At 34.4% G+C, this 19,793-nt stretch overlaps 4 protein-coding genes across 6 annotated transcripts in view; 1 reads left to right on the top strand and 3 right to left on the bottom strand.

Moving 5' to 3' along the window:
- Positions 1-783: 783 nt before the first annotated feature.
- Positions 784-4,468, bottom strand: LOC105198550 (protein-L-isoaspartate(D-aspartate) O-methyltransferase). The gene is made up of 5 exons (XM_011165290.3): positions 3,913-4,468; positions 2,901-3,040; positions 2,410-2,635; positions 1,503-1,588; positions 784-1,433 (listed from the first exon to the last, which is right to left on the bottom strand). Exons 1-5 carry the CDS (start codon positions 3,971-3,973, stop codon positions 1,257-1,259), a joined length of 690 nt encoding a protein of 229 aa, XP_011163592.1. The 5' UTR covers positions 3,974-4,468; the 3' UTR covers positions 784-1,256.
- A 265-nt stretch (positions 4,469-4,733) lies between these two features.
- On the bottom strand, positions 4,734-8,652 carry LOC105198549 (protein-L-isoaspartate(D-aspartate) O-methyltransferase). 3 transcript variants are annotated; one of them, XM_039448988.1, is made up of 7 exons: positions 8,511-8,652; positions 8,247-8,365; positions 7,973-8,112; positions 6,964-7,189; positions 5,987-6,072; positions 5,720-5,912; positions 4,734-5,220 (listed from the first exon to the last, which is right to left on the bottom strand). In XM_039448988.1, exons 2-6 carry the CDS (start codon positions 8,299-8,301, stop codon positions 5,730-5,732), a joined length of 690 nt encoding a protein of 229 aa, XP_039304922.1. In that variant the 5' UTR covers positions 8,302-8,365; positions 8,511-8,652; the 3' UTR covers positions 4,734-5,220; positions 5,720-5,729. The 3 variants fall into 3 exon arrangements, with proteins under 3 accessions (XP_039304922.1, XP_011163590.1, XP_011163589.1); XM_011165288.3 differs by lacking the exon at positions 4,734-5,220 and adding an exon at positions 5,527-5,585; XM_011165287.3 differs by lacking the exon at positions 4,734-5,220 and having other exon boundaries at positions 5,527-5,912.
- Positions 8,653-10,507: 1,855 nt separating this feature from the next.
- Positions 10,508-16,016, top strand: LOC105198548 (facilitated trehalose transporter Tret1). The gene is made up of 4 exons (XM_011165286.3): positions 10,508-10,971; positions 11,885-12,452; positions 12,521-12,719; positions 12,938-16,016. Exons 1-4 carry the CDS (start codon positions 10,905-10,907, stop codon positions 13,556-13,558), a joined length of 1,455 nt encoding a protein of 484 aa, XP_011163588.2. The 5' UTR covers positions 10,508-10,904; the 3' UTR covers positions 13,559-16,016.
- Positions 14,386-19,793, bottom strand: part of LOC105198547 (WW domain-binding protein 4) — a 45,749-nt gene continuing 40,341 nt past the window's right edge. The window contains exons 2-7 of the mRNA XM_026136819.2: positions 17,500-17,707; positions 17,329-17,430; positions 17,021-17,095; positions 16,581-16,821; positions 15,352-15,685; positions 14,386-14,829 (exon numbers count right to left, since the gene is read on the bottom strand). Of these exons, the coding sequence (XP_025992604.1) occupies positions 14,610-14,829; positions 15,352-15,685; positions 16,581-16,821; positions 17,021-17,095; positions 17,329-17,430; positions 17,500-17,707 (1,180 nt within the window). The 3' untranslated portion in view covers positions 14,386-14,609. The remainder of the gene's footprint in view (positions 14,830-15,351; positions 15,686-16,580; positions 16,822-17,020; positions 17,096-17,328; positions 17,431-17,499; positions 17,708-19,793) is intronic.

The raw sequence follows: 19,793 nt of genomic DNA, 5'->3' as shown, positions 1-19,793 counted from the left end.
ATGTATATACTTTTCGCGACTCGTCTGTAAAATAAGACCCCTATAAAGAAACCTATAATAAAATTAATATGAAGCAGATAAATAATAAATTATTAGACGATAAAATATGACTTATTTAAATCAAGTAACGACGCGTAACTTCGTGTGAAAACGGTTGCCTCATAACTAACGGGTTCCGAATTTGATCCTAACCGTCATCCTATATTTGTCAAGAATTATATTAAAACTAAGAAACTAAAGCTCTCTCGCTCTCTCTCTTTCTCTGTATAGCTAAGCCTAAGAACCAAAGGGCTTAAAGGCTTTAATGCTTAGATTAAGTATAAGAAAACTTATACTTAAGCGAAAGTTGCAAAGAAATTCTCTTTAGATCTAGATTTTATCTAGAATCTGACATAGTCCCCGCTTCCACTACTACTTAAATCAGTTTTAAACAATTGTAAATGTTGTGACAAATTTAAGATCATTGCACATAAAAGTTTTAATCGTAAATCGTAATCGCAAGATAGTAGTTGTAAAATTTGAAATAGTATTATCATAGGAACGAAATCTGATGCTATTTATTTTAAAAGAATAGCGTATAATTCTGACATTTTTACATCTTCTCTTTTAGCGATAAATTTCGTTTTGAAGCTTAAAGATTAGATTATAGATCACAACTGGTGACAGTTTAAACATAATCACCAGATCATAATCATAGTCTCAAGATTTCCGTCAAGTCAGTACCTTAGAACTAAACCTTTTTACGTGCAATGATCTTTATTATTATTATTGATACAATTTAAACAGGCATTAATCTAAATTTATTTTTCTTTTCAAATGTAGTATACATTCATATAGTTTACAAGCTGGAAAACATTGTCAATTTATTTTGTGTTACGTGTTTAGATATAAAACTAAGTCCTTTGCAAGTAGAAATTAGCAATAGTTGATCTTTTTGTGAAACAAAATGTGATAAAAGAATCATTAAAAATAAGTATTCTATATACTTAAATTTTGACCTGTAATAAAACATTTACTATGTAAAGATGAGTCAGTGCAGTGTACATAGACCGTGTACAATTTAATTGATCTCGTATAGAAAGCTAGTGATGGTAATATTGATCACTAGCATAGATTTCCAACTGATTTTATATGCACGGTTGTATTTTTATGTGAATACAGCTGTAATTTCGCATAAAATGTTAAAATAATAAATTAATACACGTAATTACGAAAATAAATAAAATGGCGCTCACTTATTGGAGCTGGCACGTGCCTCATGATCGACGATACTGTCGCTCCTTGTCAGTGAGAGGAACAAACACTACGCCTATCAAGGATCGCTGCTTGATTTTACCGTCCAGAGTCTTGTCGATTTGTATTAAGGTTTGATCTGAATTCTCAGGACCCATAGGTACTATTAAGCGTCCACCAGGTGCTAATTGATCTATCAACTGTAAGACGAAAAATATTGTAGCGTTCGTTCAAGTGAAAAATAATTCTGAGCGTTTTTTTTTTCTTACCGATTGCGGCATTTCTTTGGCAGCTGCTCCAACGTGAATAGCATCGTATGGCGCGCGATTGGGATATCCCAATCTCCCATCACCGACTAAATAAATGCAGTCACGATTAAATAATTTTATCATATAGAGAACAGTTTGTGATACATAAAATATAAGATTAGAATTTATAAAATCTACTTTTAAATTGATTATATAGATATCTTTCTACTTATCATAAACATTACGTTCCAACACTTTGATCGTAAATCAAATTAATCGTAAGTCAAATAAATAGCATTTATATTTCATATAAATAAAACGTTATTTGTGCAAAATAATTTATTTATTACGAAAACGATTATAAACCTCTATTTAGCAAATAATAAAACAAAATGTTTTTCTAAGATTATAATTCTTAATATAATTTGCTATTATAAAATTATAATATGTAACTTAAATAAATATATTAACTCCAACAAGTGATGAGAAAACAATACTATTTTTTGTACAACAAATTAAATAGAAGAAGAGCCATATAGTTGTAGCAAGATTTGTGTTGAAATAATATTTTAAATGTTATTTTATCTATAGTTTTCAATTTTTTCGAATTGTGCGCTGTTTCAGTTTCAAACATAGCTCTTGAAATGAATTAGAAAAGTAATATCACAGAATTAAACTAAAAATAAATTTAATACTACTGATGCTAACTAGCAACTCTAAAATTTCTTACTCCGAGGAAAGTGAAAAATACTATTTCTTTTTAAAATAATGTAACTTTTAATAAAATATTTATATTCTACTCTAATTTTTAATTAACAGCACATCGATTATAAATCGATCTACAAATTCATAAGCCGGGATAGTTATAAGAAGAATACCTACGCATAATTTAAAAGTAGATTTAAGATTTGTACCACTTTTCACTTACCAACCAATTCCACACGTCCATCGCTCAAAAGTTCTGGGTGATCATGTCGAATGTTCTCTTCAGCCATCGCTCGAAGCTCTGGAATATGATCGATTCCAATGGCCAAGCCTTGCGGCCTCATCATAAGAGCCATGCACGCCGTCAGATACCCGGATCCAGAACCGACGTCCAGCGCCCTTGTGCCATTAATCAGTTTTTCTTCAAGCAATTCCAGGGCATACGCATGCTAAAGAATTTCCATTTATTTAACAACGTTTTTAGTACTTTTTTTAGTAATTTTTTTCGATGGACATCTATTTATTTATTATACTACTACTGTGGAAACTTTACTCTTGAATAAAACTCACATGCACATATACCCCCCTCCTCCCCACATACACAGGTACACATACATAAGTAATCTTTTATAACAGAAACTGACAATAATGAGTATAGATTTATAGACATATGTCATTTTCATATAGAAGAAAAAAAAATGCATTGTATTATACCATGTGGGGAGCGCTGATGGTTACGCCGTAACCGATCCCCTGTGGTGCATCTATATAGGCATGACTGGGATCAGTGTATTTTCCTCTGTCCACAGAATTCATCACTTCAAATACTTTGTCAGATTTAATCACCCTGGATCCTAAAATAATTTTTCCATGCAGTATACATTGTTTTAATTGAATATAAACAATAAGCAAAAATGTTTACAAAATACGTAACATCTATATTGATTTTCCACATTAATTTTTTAATTATTTTATACATATTTTATATACGTGAAACTAATTCTCTGGATATTAAGAATATTTGAACGTTAGAAATTCATCTCTCTCTCTCTCTCTCTCTCTCTCTCTCTCTCTATATATATATATATATATATATATATATAGCTTTAGTATTGATAAAACAAAAATATACAATATTAAAAATAAACGGAATATAATTTTCACTATTTCTGATAAAATTTCAATTTTTTATGATCTGAAAATATACATTACGCGTAATTTGCCAAAATAATACTAGCTAGTATATTCGTTTTGGCGCTTACAGCACCTGTAAGCATCACAACAAATATAATATTTCGTAAACAAAAATGAATGATGCTTAAAGTGCTGTGGGCGTCAAAATAAATGCAGCCATTGTACACATAATTTACATTATGTAATGTAGAGTGTTTATATTGTATACGTAAACGCCCAACTCTGATATACACTATACACACGTACACATATGTATGTGTACTTCTCTCAAATTAAATTGCTCTAAATTCAAAGGCAAACAATCGTATATTTTTGTGAATTAAATTTTTGTTACTCGATCTAAAGCCGAGCAGAACGGATAGCAAATATTGTAGAATTTACGGCTGTTATCCTAAATCAATCTCACGACGTCAACAAGACAGCGGCACAGTATTGGTACATATATATGTGACGGCGGCGTGGCAGCGGGTGACCAGGAGGGAGAAGGAGGGGAGCGTGATGACACAACGTTGCATAACCGCGCAACACTTACGTCGTAGATGTTGCACGAGCTCCTGATTGTCCCTGCCGCGATAACGTCCATACGTGGCCATGTCGCGGGCAAGCGCGACGGGCGACAAGATCGCGAGCGTCGCGCAGAGATACCTGACGACGTGGGGCCGAATGTTGATGAGGTGCACTGGCGTGGCCGCCAGTGCGGTGTGAAACGTAAACAAACGAATAACGCGAGTAGGCGGGCCACTAGTCAAATGGTCAATGTGGTGACCTGTTGCCTTCGGTCATCTGCGAAGACTCCCTCGGCGAGTCCCGGTTGGCCGCACGGTGACCGCTCAATTCGAGAAATATTACGCCGCGAGACTCGATTGAAAAACGCAATCGGTCCGCCTCTCTCTCTCTCTGTCTCCCACCGGAGTCTCCAAGCCACTGCGATATTTACGTCTGTCGCTTCCTCGCCTCCGTCGTGCGTTAGCGCTATTGACAGGCGATTCGAACTCGATCGACACGCAAATTGTGATAAGTACAGCTGTTCGCGTTGGGCAATCGCTCACGATGAGCCTCCTGTCCTCGTCTTATCGTTGGAGAATATTCGCGCGCGCAAAACGTCGTGTTGCGCACATCCACTAATGTTAGGTAGGCCGGCGTTTTCGCACATGCGCGACTACTTAAGTAGCAAATACGCTAGTGGTCATGCATGCCTTCCCGGTGCATTTCATATGCGCATGTGTTTCATATAACGTGCGTAACGTATCCTATACACCCTATGTTACAATTATTATATAAAATTCTTTCTACATAAAAATGATTTCACTTAGATGAATTGATGTCAAAAATGGCATTAATAAAATAAGGAAATGAGTGCATTTATCACATCTTTATATCCTATGTTTTGAGGGATTTATAAAATTATATTCAGTAAAAAGTTATAGAAAGTAGAAGGAGCAAAGTGGTATAAATAAAGTAGTATAAATAAATAATCAATTTATCTCCCCTCCTTTTCATAATTCCTAAAGCTAGATGGATCGCGGATGCTTGCCATTTTAACCTGCCGTCATTGTGATGCCAAAATGTTATACAGATGTTGAGGTGGTCCCCAATGGATTTTATAATAGTTTCTTAATATAGTTAATCTGAAAAACTATCAAGTATATATAAAAGGCATTTTTACTTATTATAATGTAAAGTCTTGAAAAATCAACAAAATTGAAAAGTTTTTGTTACGTTCCTTATGATCCAGTCTTATTGAGTATTATTTCATCTGGAAACTTCTTAGGACGATATCACTGCTAAACTTTTGAAATAGGAAATACGTAGGGTGATAGTATTTATTTAAAAAGGATACCTGCACAGAAAAAATTGGAGGATCTATTTAATCAAACTTAGTCTTTTGAATTAGTAGAGGAGAAAGAGGTATTATAATTACTGAGGAAAAAACAAGGGTCGTATATAAAACCATGAAATAGCCACTTTGTCTTCTCTTTGATTATATAGCATCCCATATAACCAGAGAGAAGATTAAGAACGGCCATCCTAACGTTTTTTGTTCACCATTTCTTAATCAAGGATTTTTCTGTCTTAGAGGCACATTATAATTGCGACTACAACTATGTTAATAAAAGATATGGACATTGCGAAGAAATTAACAGGGTATGTATAAAATATAGTTTATTGATATATCCCCAATTGAAGACGGCGTATATTCCATATCTACGCATGCGTGAAAAAAATTAGTTCGTGGATGTATAAAAATTTTGATTATCGTTAATCAATCAGGTTCGTATGCGATAATCACTTTTAATCGTCGATTCAAAAATTTTTCTTTCCGCCGCGTAACACCTCACCTTAATGATTCTAATTACGTAATTGAGTGGTAGGATCCGTGAGAGGAACATAAGAGACTTGCATCAGTTTCTTCTTCGTGATCGCGCCGTCCGTGCTCTTGTCCACCTGTAGCAGATCTTGGAACCTTTGAAAACCTTCTATAGCCACGACCGGGCAGATCAGTCGACCTCCGGGAGCCAGTTGGTCTATCAGCTGTAAGAGTTACATCGTTTATTACATGTATTACAATCTACATTTATTTATTTTTCCTGGCAATTACCACTTACCGTTTGCGGTAAAGTTTCGGCCGCTGCTCCAACGTGTATTGCGTTGTAAGGGCCGTCAGCAGCGTGTCCCAATCTGCCGTCTCCCACTAGGCGCATTCATAATGACCTGTTGTTAGTCGGGCAGTCTTTATCTTTTACCTTTACAGCAAAGCCACACAGTTGGTGGATAGTGTTCCGTTCGACTCTTCACGGCAACGTACATACCTACTCCACGTGGATGGATCACGAGTATTTTTTATTTCAAACTACGCATACATGTGTAATACTTTTTCAACGGTTTTCTCTCATCGTACGATGAGCTTTCACACGAAGATTCAATGATAATAAGACGTGAAGGAATGGCGTAACATTGACGAGAGAAGGAGCTTCGACTGTCTGACAAGGGAATCACATGACATGTTACTCCTCAATTTCAATAAATTTTTGCAAGTAGATTAAAAAAAATTGATATATATATTTTGTTATTTGCACACTTAGTTTTGAGTTAAAAAAAAATTGTCAAATTCAACTAGTTTTAGAACACAAACTATAACTTATTAACTCTTTCTCTAAGTTAAAAATTTACTTATGTAAAAAAATTTTAAAGAAAAAAATATTCTTGTATAAAATTCTCATATAAAAAATATATTTTCGTGTTATTTTATATAAACTTATTTTACAAATAAAAATATTAAAATTATCTGTTGTGATTCATACTATAATTTTTCTGTTATTTAGAATAATTAAAAAAATTATATTCTAATTTAAAACAAAAAAATACTTTTTAAAAAATTCTCAATCCTACTCTAATTATTCAATGTCTGAATAATTTAGGTTACATATTAAATAGTAAAATATGTATTTTTTTCGATTTCCGATCTACTTACAAAAATTCAGCAAAATCGATGAGTAACATGTCATGTGATTTCCTTGCGAGTGAGAGGACTACCAGGGAACCATAGTAGGGAACTAATATTAATGGAATACCGACAGCTTACCCACAAATTTGATGCGGTCTTCCTTAAGGAAGTGCGGATTATCCTCGCGCACGTTCCTGGTGGAGACCTCTATGAGTTCGGGAATATGTTCGATGCCTGTTACGCGTCCGTGCGAGCCTACCATGAACGCCATGCAGGCGGACAGATAACCCGAGCCTGAACCGACGTCGAGTGCCTTGGCGCCGTCGAAGAGCTGGTCGGAGAGGATAGACAACGCGTATGCATGCTACAAAAGATTCAGACTTATCACACGAACCATTACCAAGTGGATTAAATCTTAGGAGATGCATAACATCTTCGGTTGATAATTATCTACGTCAATACCGTTGTTTGGAGTTTTTAATCATCAAACCAAATATGAGTTTAACATAAATAACAAAAAAATAAGATAAGAAGGTTACGCTGATACCCTCATTTCAAATCATGTTCCTGATAATTGTTCTTTCAATATCTTATATACTAGATATATAATTTATATAATATTGGTTATAATTTCGAATAGTTCAAATTAAGATTGGGCGTTTACTCATAAAACATAAATAATCTACATTACGTGTATACAATGCAAATGTAAACTATGTTTTTCATTTATGTATATAATAAATGGATCATAGAAGAATTAGATGCCATAAAAAAAATAATTGCATTTTTTAATTTTTAATATTATATATTTTTACTTTAGCAATGAAGTCAGATATATTAACAATTTTATAACTTATTATGTTTAATTGAGTACCCAATTTAAAATTTATGTCGCTTGTATTGCCTACAGGAAAAAAATTTGTGTACATAATATAAGCAACACGTAAATAAGATGTAATCTTAAAATTGACACAACTCTGATTTAAATTACCAACTGTATACTTTTGCAAGCACAGTTGCAAGCATGTAAATATTTCTTTTGCATTTATACCTGCAAATACCATGGAGTGAGTGGAAGATCCATGGCAAACTTGCTCATTACAAAGTAGTTGCTAGAACGCAAGATAGATAAAATATATTTATTTACCATATGCGGTGCGCTGATGGTCACGTTGTAACCGATTCTTCTTGGACGATCGAGATAAGGGTCCGGTTCGTGGCAGTATTTGGCTCTGTCAACAGCGAGCATAGCGGCTTCTGCCTTGTCCGTTGCCAATATGCCAGCATCTACAAATAATTAGTACTCAACTGCCGTACGAAGCGTAAGAAACTGTCTCCAACGAGACATGCACTCGGCACTATACTAACTCCTAGACAATCAAAGAGATCGTCCTCCCTGGGCGTCGCGAGAGGTCATTTACCTTTCAGCTTCGTCACCATCTCTTGGTTTGTAGTACCGTTGCAGTGCCATGCCATGCTTCGCGGACTGTCCCTCGCGATCCAATTCCCGGGGGCTTCGTGGCGCAGCTACCGAGAAGACCTGCTTTGCATAAGGCAACACACGGATGACAACAGAGACGACGCATAACGACGCGCTTCGACGATCGATCTAATTCGGGTCGCTTCTGGCGATAATTAACGATCGATGGGAGGCATCTGAGAGGCGGAAAATAAAACGAGCGTACCTTGAAAGCTTCAGGGGAGCCTCATTTATCGCGGAACGTCCTCATTCCTCCTGTACGTGTGTCTAATATGGCCGTGATGACACAGGTAGCGAGGGGGGATCATGGGGGAGGGGCAGCAAGCGGGAGAGGAGGGAGGAGAAACAGCTGATGCGGTGACTATCGATTCGCCTCTCGCGGCTCTCGCCCGCGAAATAAGAACGAGCGCGGATTTAAATCCCGCCGCGCTGATCGCTCCAAATAGCTTCAAAGCCCATCGAACTCCGAAATGCACAATTCTCCTAATTATAAGACATCAACGTGAGGCACCGCGAAGTATTAATATCAGTTGGACGTTTAGGATCACTGCACCAGTCGCTGAACAATTATCAGTAAATGACTATGTTTAGAAAAGTATTAAAATAGTAAAACTTCGAAATAATAAATTGCAAATTGATTGTATTTTTTATGATTTAATTTTTATAAACATTTTATTAAAATATCATTTTTTATTTAAAAACGTAATTATATCAAGATTTCATTTATATGTTTATTGACTAGTTCAATTTTTTATTTGTTTATTGACTGGTGCAGTGACCCTATGTGTACAATATAAATAATTTACATTACGCAACAACAATGTAAAGTATTTATGTAAATGGAAAATTGGAACTTAAATATTTAAAGAAATCATCCAATTATTTCTGTTGACTAACTTAGTACTATCTAAAATTAAACTTAAGACAACTTTAAATATAAGACTGGGCTATTCATAGTCCAATAAATGATATTAAATATAAAATCTTATAATTAAAATCGTTCTGAATGTCACGTCGATATTACCATTCGTCATTCGATCTAAATAACCAAGAGTGTTTCCCGAACGGAAGCGATTGCGAATGCAAAAGAAAAGTCGCAAGACTAAAATCGAATACGAATGAGAAACACCCGATATATATCCGCATCGTCATTCGTTATTAAAAAGTCATTGCGCTATCGTGTGACAAATGTACAAACATAGTTTACCGTATCGTAATTAGCTCGCTACAAGTCGTAATTTTATCAATCAATAGCAAATAGCAATCGTCGTACAACAATGGTAAATTCTTCCGTAACTCAAGTTGAACAACGGTAGTAAATCAACGTGGTTCATTCTCGCTTGCGACATGATGATTTAGAATGAGAGACGCGAGATAAAGACTGTATTTCGCTCGCAAACCGACGAATCCATGTCTCCGCGCAAAAAAAAAAAAAAATATTCTGCATCATGGTAGTTAGATATATATAATGTGCTAACAATAGTATCTTGGATGGTATCTTAAAAAAAAAAACAACATTTAATTACACGATTCAATGTCTTTGTCATATACTCGTGTAAATTGCAATAAGAGTAAAATCATATTTTAAATTCTATTCCATTATACATGAAAAACAAATATTAAATAAAATAATAAATTGAATAAGGAACAAAGAACAGAGAACAAGAAATAGTTTAATATGTTAAATAAGGAAAACATACAAAACGTTCTTTATTTATTGTGTAATATTAAGCTGCTCCTAATTCCTTATTTTCTGTTTTTTATTTCATTTATTATGCGCAATTTCTCAAATTTAGATTAAAGAATAAATCCAATATGGCATTTTTAAATCGTTATATCTATATTTCAATAGATGATAGTCTTAAACATAAAACTAGAATATTATAGAATTCGCTCTTAGAGTAACATAAACGTAATCAAGACGCAGTTGTAGATTTATTTTTGCTAATGCAGATTAGTTTTAATTAATTTTAACTCGGTTAAAATTTTTTTTATTTTTTCTAGTTATAAGAAAAATAAAAAAAAAGACATTAAAATTAATTAACATTGATAAAAATGGATGTTCAACTACGCTTTACAGTTATGTTATACAATTGTAAAGTGGCTTTATACGTAGAAAATAAAATACAATGATTGCCTTATAGCACAAAATGTGGAAATTTTTCAAGATTTAGATATATTTGTACAATTATCTTTAGCATATCTTCGGGGTCTTTGATATTTAAACCCATATACAGTTACATCGATTCTATCAGAGTCTAATAGATTCCTTAAGCTGGAGATATTTCGATAAAGCAGAGTATTTGCCGTGTACACAGAACGTGATGTGTACCTATTATTCACGTGCTTTCATTAACGAGTGACAACGAGATAAGGGTGCCCCTTCCTGACGAGATTTTCCGGGTGGATAGCGCGAATCGTTATAAATCGAATTACAGCTCGGTTCGCGGATCGAGTATAAGACGGGCGTTCTGTTTGTACCAATGAATCACTTGGTGCTCCGCTGTTTATAAATTTCATTCCTCACCGATCCCTGGCTAAAGGCTGACAATAATCGCGAAATTGTCGGTGCGGTCTCGTCCGCTTGAAAAAACGTGCAATGGAGAAGCGTGAAAAACCGCCAGAGGAATCGGGAAAGTTGCGGCAATTCATTGCCGCGATGGTCGGTAAGTTGGAAGGAAGAAAGGAGTTTTCTCGATTTTTTTCCCGCGAAGAACAGAAGCGATATCTTCCGTATGATATTTTCCAAAGAGACAGTGCGAAATAAATCGGTCCCCATGACCGAAATAGAGAAACTCCCTTCGTAAAAGAAGTCTTCCGATGAAGGCGACAATTCCTTAAAAAAATAAAAGAATTATAAAAAGAATGAAAATAAGATGTACCAAACGATTGACATTTGGGCAGCGGTGCAAGTGATTATTCTAAATAAGATTGTTGTTCATAATACTCATCAGCAGAAGATAAATAAAATAATGTGAATCTGGAAAATTATACTATTTATTTTATTAATAAGAGGTTGTATCTTTAATAGAGATTTTATTCTTATTTGGAATAAGATCAATACAATGTTTAATAGTTACCAGTGCAATGTTATACCATTCTTCTAGCAGAACATCTTCAAGAGATAGTGGAAGATATTTAAGAAATATTGAAAGAGAAAACTTTTTTTCACTCGAGTCTTCAAAATTGATCAATTCAATATTTAAGTCAGGCAGTTACACTGACTGGAAAAAATGTTGAAATCTTGAAGAATAGTAGGCAATTTTGGAAAATAATAAGAAATAAATTTTTGCAAGCATTGTATGATTTTAATCCAATAAGATAAAAATATTCGTGTCTGTATCTATGTAAGATAAATAGTAAATTAATTTCTTACTAAAAAAAAAAAAAAAAAAACAGTGCGTTTTCATTATTTTATCATTTCTTCCCAATATATCAATGGTATTTAAAAATATTTAAAAAATTTTACTTTATAAATAAATTAAGTAAATTATAATATATTAATTAAAAATATATAATATTTTAAGTAGTTTTTATTGGGTCTTCGAGCCTTATCTATTCCGTGGTATGTATTTGCAGTGAATCAGTTGGGGCTAATTTACGGGATCGTCATAGGATGGCAGTCACCGTCAGCGCCGCAGCTGCAAAGTCCTTCGCCGCCCATGGGCAACGAACCCATGACAGATACTGGTGTGTCCTGGTTGACTGGGATTTTGTGCCTAGGTGGTACCATTGCGACCGTGATGTTGGGGGTGATACCAGACAAATTTAGTCGAAAGAGATTCGGCTATATGTTAACGTTACCGGTGATAATCGCTTGGCTGCTGATCATATTCGCCAACGAGTATATATATCTCTACGTGTCGAGGGTTTTGAGCGGCATCGCCGGAGGCGTCACGTTCTTCCTCATCTCTAACTACGTGTCAGAGATCTCGTGTGACAGCATCCGCGGTATGCTGGCAAGTATCCTGGTATTCTCCCTAAATTCAGGGATAGTAGTGGCTTACATTCTGGGCGGTGTAATGTCCTTCCGTATCTTCCCTGTGGTCAGCGTAGCATTAGCTGTTCTATTCTTCATCACCTTTCTCTTCATGCCGGAGTCGCCAGTCTATTTGGTGCGCCAAAATCGTATGCACGAGGCGATTAGGTAAATAGGACAAAGAAACAAATATTCTCCTCAAAAGGGAGGGAACGCATTTCAATTTGCTATTCCAGAGCCTTGAAGTGGTTGAAAGCTGGAAACAGTGTGGCGGCGGAATGTACACTGTCGCAAATACAGATGCAAGTTAAAGAGACCGCATCCACAAGGCCCGCCAAGTTTTCGGATTTGTTCAGAGACAGAGCGACGATCAAAGGATTGGTAATTACCTTGGGTCTGTTCACCAGCCAACAACTTTGCGGGATCATTGCGATGGTAATTATCGATAATTTACGAATGGCTCGTGGATTCAGATGCATTTAATACAATATTTACTCATGAATTCTTCAAGTTCGCTTTCTTAAAATCTATGAGTGAAATAGTGGTCCGAGTCTTTCGTTTTTTTCATTTATGATCAACGTATTGATATTGTAATGTTTTATAAAACGAGTCTGTATTTTTGTAAAACAAATTAATTTTTTTTTTCCATCTAGATCGCGAACACGGAGACTATCTTCAAAATATCCGGCAGTTCGTTATCGCCAAACACGTCGTCTATCATTGTGGCGACCATACAGGTGTTCGGATCGTGGTTAGCGATGATTTTAGTGGAGCGTGCAGGCAGGCGGTTCTTACTTCTCCTATCATGCGCGGGAATGTGTATATGTCATTGTGTGATAGGCACGTTCTGTTATCTTCAAAACCTCCAATATGATGTGTCCAATTATGCTTGGATACCGGTGATAACATTGTCCACCTACATGATAACATACTCTTTGGGAATGGGCAACGGACCTATCGTGGTGATGACTGAAATATTTAGTCGTGACGTGACCAGTCTGGCCTCGATCGTTGGTCTCACTGTAAGCTGGGGGTCCGCTTTCATCATGGCAAAGAGTTTTACCGATCTCGTTGCTTTGTTAGGCACGCATGGCTGCTTCTTCCTCCTCGCCACCTTTTGCGCGTGTAGTTTTCTGTTTTGCTTCGTGTTGCTACCGGAGACCAAGGGACGATTACGCGAAGACATTGTGAACGAACTTAATGGCGAGCAGTGTACAAAAAATAAGAACAAGCATATCATTGGGTCGGATTTAGAGCATGCGGAATATGTGTGAAAGTGTTACGTATGTCCAACGAAAACTAACACTGTAATGAGAAAATGTGTAAAACATCTTCATCATTTCATTTTTCACTAAACATTCTGTACATAGCTTTATAAAAGTTCACACGTTGTCAGTTTCTTAAAAATCATTACTAATTTCTTTACTAACATACTCACAATAATTTTTATTTAATCTTTGCGCATTCCTTTCATATTTTCACATTCATTCATTACTTAAAATTTGAAAATTTACCCAAGTATATTACGTGTCTAATACTTTACTAATTCAATGTATTGCGAAAATAAAACTATTAAATATGTTTAGTTAAAGAGGAGATGAGTCTCGCGTCATGCACTTCATCTGATTTTTAAAATTTTAACATAAACTTTATCAAAGAAATGCGTTTGTTTAATCTTATAACGTCATACATTATCTTGCATGTGTGTTTTATATGTATGTAACACATGAGGCGTTTAAAATATTGATATATGATACACGGCACGATAGATATGACAAACCTGACAATATTGACAATGTTAATAATATTCAGACGAGGACATAAACGATAACGTGTCTGGTTTTAATAACAGAACTGTTATTAAAAATAAAAATAAATATTATATGTAAAAGATTGTATGTATACATATTTTACATTGTTACTTGTTCTAAATGATGCTTCTTAATAAAGAACATTAATATATTAATTATACACTAAATAATATTAATAATGTTAATAAAATTTAATCAATATTACAGTACAATAAGATCTTTATATAAACTTTTTATTTACAATCAAAATTATATTAATGTGTGTATATATATAAATGTATGTACACACATTTGTGTAGATTACAAAGTATGATTTTTTTATTTACATGCTTTTCTAGTAAAATATGTATAATTGAAGACTCTAAACTTATACAAATACAAACCTAAGACTCTCAAATATTACTAACTTAATAACTAATTTAATAATATTTAATTGTCCTTTTTTTTAAATACCTCAAAATAAACCAAATAATAAAAAATTATATCACCTTTTTTCATAAATTAATATTGTCGATCAATCATCAGTCGTTCTTTTTCGCACGCTCTTGTTACTAATCTTTCTCTTTTTAAAGATAGTCGATGCCTCTTCATCATCACTATCACCGGTACTAATTTGCGTGACAGTTTTTTCTTTAAAAGTTCTCTGCAGTGGCGGTGGCTCGAACTTCGTAAACGTGGGTAGCTGTATCTGCTTTTGTTGCTTTGGTAACTGGAGATCTATTGGTTTCTTTTTGCTGAAACATCAAACGTATTCGCATTCATCTTTGGTGAACAAGACCAATGTAGGAAAGTAGTTAATCCTCGAGCAAGCTTCTGTTATAATACAAAAAAATAATATGCTTGTAAATTTTAACTAGTATGATGCCATATTATTAAATAATTGTACGTTAATGAGCCAGCAATTAACATAGCTCCACTCTTGCAACAGTAATCTTCATTTCTAATTTACAATCTTTATTGATTTTCAGTTATTTGATTTATATAAATACAAAAAATATATTTTTAATATCATGTTGCTTCTAACATTTACTTTAATTTGGTACCAGAAAAAGTAATTGATTGATGGAAAACGCTACGTGTTTTACGATTAATCGTAAAAATATACACAAACGTTGTGTCTTACCCGTCATCTCCGCACTCAAGATTTTATAATAAACGTTGTTAATATTAAACAAATATTTATTATTGTGCGATAAATCTTTACGAAAAATGTTTTAATCTTGGCAATCAAAATAGTGTGACATTCAAATATTTACCTTGTATCCACGACTTGCCAGGATCCGTAAGGCTGCGGTCTCTCGGGCACACTGTAGTCTCGCCAGTAAGGTCGTTCCTCTTCGGCAGCCACATTCTTTATTTCCACACTTTTGTCGTCACCTTGAGCGTCGTTTTCAACGGGTCGTTTCCTGAACTCTTTCATCTTCTCCCTCTCGACGTTGGCTCGTTGTTCCTCAAGAATATCCGTCTTCTCAGACACTTCCTCTTTATCCAATTGTTCCATGAGCTCTCTCTGAAGCGTCTCCTCCTTTGCTTCCTCTTCTTGCTCCGCGAAAGTCATGTAACCTTCCTCCGGAGGCTCCCAAACCGACTCTAATGTGTTTCAAATAATATTACTGAATGTTTGATAAGGGATTCAATAAGAGATTTACAATGTATATAATATCGTAACAACATTATAATTTTAAGGATGTTTTGACTATATAATATTAATTGAAAGTTAATTAATTGAATTTTAAAAACTAACTTTTTAGATTTATTTATTTTTTTCTAATTAACGACAAAAAATTTTAGTCATGAATATCCAAATTTTAGCTCTGAAACCAGGTATAAAGAATAAAATAATATGTCTATTTATTTAAAAGTAAATATTTTCAAGCAGAACAATCAAATGTTTGTATCAAAATAAATGGTTTTAAGAAAATGTATTTTTTTCATTTAAAAATATTTTTTTCTCAATGTACAAATCAAGATCAAATAAAAAATTGAATAATCTTTAAAGCGGTAAGAAAACTGTCAAAATTTTACACATACTTAAACGTAATAATAGAACAATCGATAAAATTTTCATATTTTTGGTAATGTTTTAAAATGTGATATATACTTAAGAAGAAAATAAGGCAAAAACAAAGGAACATATAGAAGAAGAATACCTTGTTAGCAAGAAATATAAAAGAAACAAGCAATTTCAAAATTTAAACATTTGTTTTTTGAATGCTATTTAAAATACATATACTTTCTTTGTATGTAAAAAAATGGAAAAATAAATATATAAATTATGAAGAATAAATTGAAAAAATATGCAAATGTAGAAATTATAAAAATATTAAAAAACAAACATAAAAATTATCATTAAAACGGCTGCGAGAAAGACGAGATATCAAAATACATATATTTACTGATAAACGAAGATATTTAAACAGCAGCCGAGCAAAAAGAAAAAAAACTTCACTTGTAGATAAAAAAAGTTTGATAAAGGTACACGCACCGTTCGTTTCAATGTGCCAATAGTAAGTGTATCCTTCGGGACTGCGAGCCTCGTACCATAGTTTTCTGACGGCTGCGGTTGGACGATCATCCTCCTGGGTTTTCTTCCCTTTTCCCTTCCCTTTGTTCGCCTTGCTCTTCCCTTGAGTCCTGTTCTCGCCGCCGTGCTGCTGGACTCGTGGAAACGATGGAACGCCCTTTGGTAAAGTTGTAGGGTCGCAAGGATCCACTTTCGGCGAGAACTGTAAAAGTTTCAGTTGGAAAGCCGTCTCGCATTGACGAACCACGTTCTAGTTTTCTTAAGGAATAACAGACGTGTGTAATCAAAGATAACTTTCGCAAACCAGCTTGGCTTTTACTCCGGATCTTATAAATAAAGATAATAGATGTTTATCTTATCATTTTGATCATTAAATAATTAAAAAAGATCGACCTACACACCTGTTCGTTATTGCTTTTGAATCTTGGTACAGTCTCTGGGGCGGCTGACGGCATACGATTGCAATTTTGAGGCGTCTATAAATACATATTATATTATAAGTACTGTATATGAAAAAAATTTACTGAAATAAAAATATAATAGTTTAAAGTTCGTTGTCTTAACGTAACAAAGAAAATGAAAAGAAAAAACTTGTTCCATTTTTGTGCAACTCTCAAAATATTGTATCTAATTTTATTCGGCCTTCCTTGGCGCAATATCTAAAATTAGACGTAAAATTTAATAGATTAGTTTCACTAGGTATACTCACTTCTTTTGTTTCTACCCTGTTCAGTTTCTCTTTCATGATTTTCTGAGCAGTCATATCTCGCGTGTTATTCTCGACATCCCTCAAGTACGCAGCCATAGCCGCCTGCACAAAAGAAATAATTTGTTCACTGTTGGTGCCTTCACATCTAAGCCAATATTTGTGAATACATACATTTTCCATCTTCTTGATATCATCCTCAAATTTTTTATTCTGTTTTGCCTGCTTTGCGCTATTCTTATGAATCTCCTTGAGCCGCTTACTGACATTTTCCTTGTGCTTCTTGCCGCCCTCGTGGAAGTCGATACTCGGTTTATTATCGGCGATCCAGCACTTGCAGAAGTCGCAGAACTTGCGGCCTTGGGACTTCCAATAATCCGCCCTGCAATCCATTATCACAGCGGGGTGACATATAAATATCTGCGGCATCGTACAGGATCGAGGCATCGACAAAACTCCGTCGGGTTGCGTGTATGAATTAGATTATAAGTGTTAGAGATATTTCTCTTGTCCTGAATTTGTATAAAACAAGCCGCGCTTTTAAATCTCAGCTTCTTACAAAGTTAGAAGTATATAAAACCGTTCTTGCTGTGCAAACCCGTTGTATAAGATTTGTATTTTTGTAAATCCCAAACTAAAATGTACGCGGCTCGGAATAGTCGAAAAAGTTCTATTCTTGACGTCATCGATCGGCAAAGTGAATAATTCAAGCGATTGCGATTTGCGCTGTCTTCCCGGAGCAATTATTGGAGAGAATGCGGAGGAAGTTGCCCGTGGCCTAGGAGAAATGTTTTCTCCCGTTCAAGATGAGAACAAATTAGTTGGTAATTAAGTCTCCGATCTACGCAGCCTTGAGCGTCACTCGACCTTCATGTTACATTTCAGTTGCGACTAAAGGATTTCCAAGAAGCTCAATGAGGACTCGAGAGATTGTCGAGAATTGCGACAGATGGAAACAAAAAATAAATGCGTGTGAATTTCGCATCTCTTATCTTCTTCTCGTGAATTAAATTAGACAACGAGGAAATAATATAAATAAGCAAAGTAAAATATAATTTAGATAAAATCATTGATCAAATTCAAGTACTTGGACGCCCACTTTCATTTTATGCGTATAACACGTTTTACATGTTCGAAAAAACTTTTTGCAGTTACATCGATACGTAGATAATTAATTCCTGAAAATTTCGTAGCTGAACGAACGTCGAACGCATTCTTGGGAAGATGAAGCTCCAATTAGGAGCTGCCAATTAGAAGCGGTACCACGTCTAATTATTACCGGAAGAATTCAGGTCGAGAATCAAGTTAAAATCGGCTTGATGATTTTGCCAATGTGCGTAAGCACGAATATTTTTAGACGGGAATTAATTTAATCATGACAATTCGCCTGAATTCAGCCGAACCGAATAGTAGCTGTGACGAATAATTATGTAGACTTAAATTTATTACATCAAAGGGCGTTTTATTCGAAATTATAATAATGTTAATTTCAACTCTCTTTTAGATTTGTAAAATAATTAATATGAATCAATTAAAATGATAAAACATTTTAATCAATGTGAATCAATAATATAATTTTATTTTCTCTCCGAAGGCAATTAATTGGCAAGATTAACCCTTCTGACCGTTACTCGTATTTTTCTGACGTTAATACCACCCTGAAAATTCATCCACATGATTAAACATCTATTACACTTTTAAGAATTTTTTAATTTCTCTTTGTACTTTTTGTATTAGAATAACTGAATCAATATTTTAAAATAAACAAAAATCTTATTAAACATTAAGTAATCTGTTTCGCTCGTTCTTCTAATTTACAGAATGATAAAAAAAAAGAAAAGTCAATAAGACGACCAGTTAACGATGAAAAAGATATCAGTAGCCATAATTTATTCAGTTCTCTTATAAATATGGTACGTATTATTAAGAAGATTAAGTATAATCGAAACCGTATTCATGATAGAACTAAATAAATTATCGTTTTCATCGATAACTGCTCGTCTTATCGATCTTTCTTTATCATTTTATTAAATATTATTTTAAATTATAAAAATTTTGATAACAAAAACTACACTAAACTTGAATTATCACCTGTGTAAAAATCCATTCACAGTAACATTCCAGGTTTAAACAAAAATTCAAAGCTAAATCTGTTAATCTGGAAATATAAATTAGAATCATATCGCGTCGAAGGAAGAAAAGTATTGTCGGACAAAAGAAATTTCCTGATTTCGTTAACTGGCGCCAATGAGTAATCTTCGGTGACTAAAGCGGATCGATTCACCTCGATTGTTTCTTTTTGTCGAGTCACCCGACAGAGCCGCGAACAAAGTTTCAACCTGTTGCTGTACCGAACTGTCTTGTCGCAGAAATTCGCTTTACACAATAAACGTATCTCGGTGGCGCCCGTTTCCATTATAGGTATGTCTCGCTGCGCTCTATTAACGCTTTATCAACGTTCCGTAACT

Source organism: Solenopsis invicta, chromosome 5 (genome assembly GCF_016802725.1).
Source record: "Solenopsis invicta isolate M01_SB chromosome 5, UNIL_Sinv_3.0, whole genome shotgun sequence".
NCBI lineage: Eukaryota > Metazoa > Arthropoda > Insecta > Hymenoptera > Formicidae > Solenopsis > Solenopsis invicta.
Note: the sequence above shows the minus strand (reverse complement) of the source record. Positions and strands in the feature narration are given on the sequence as shown.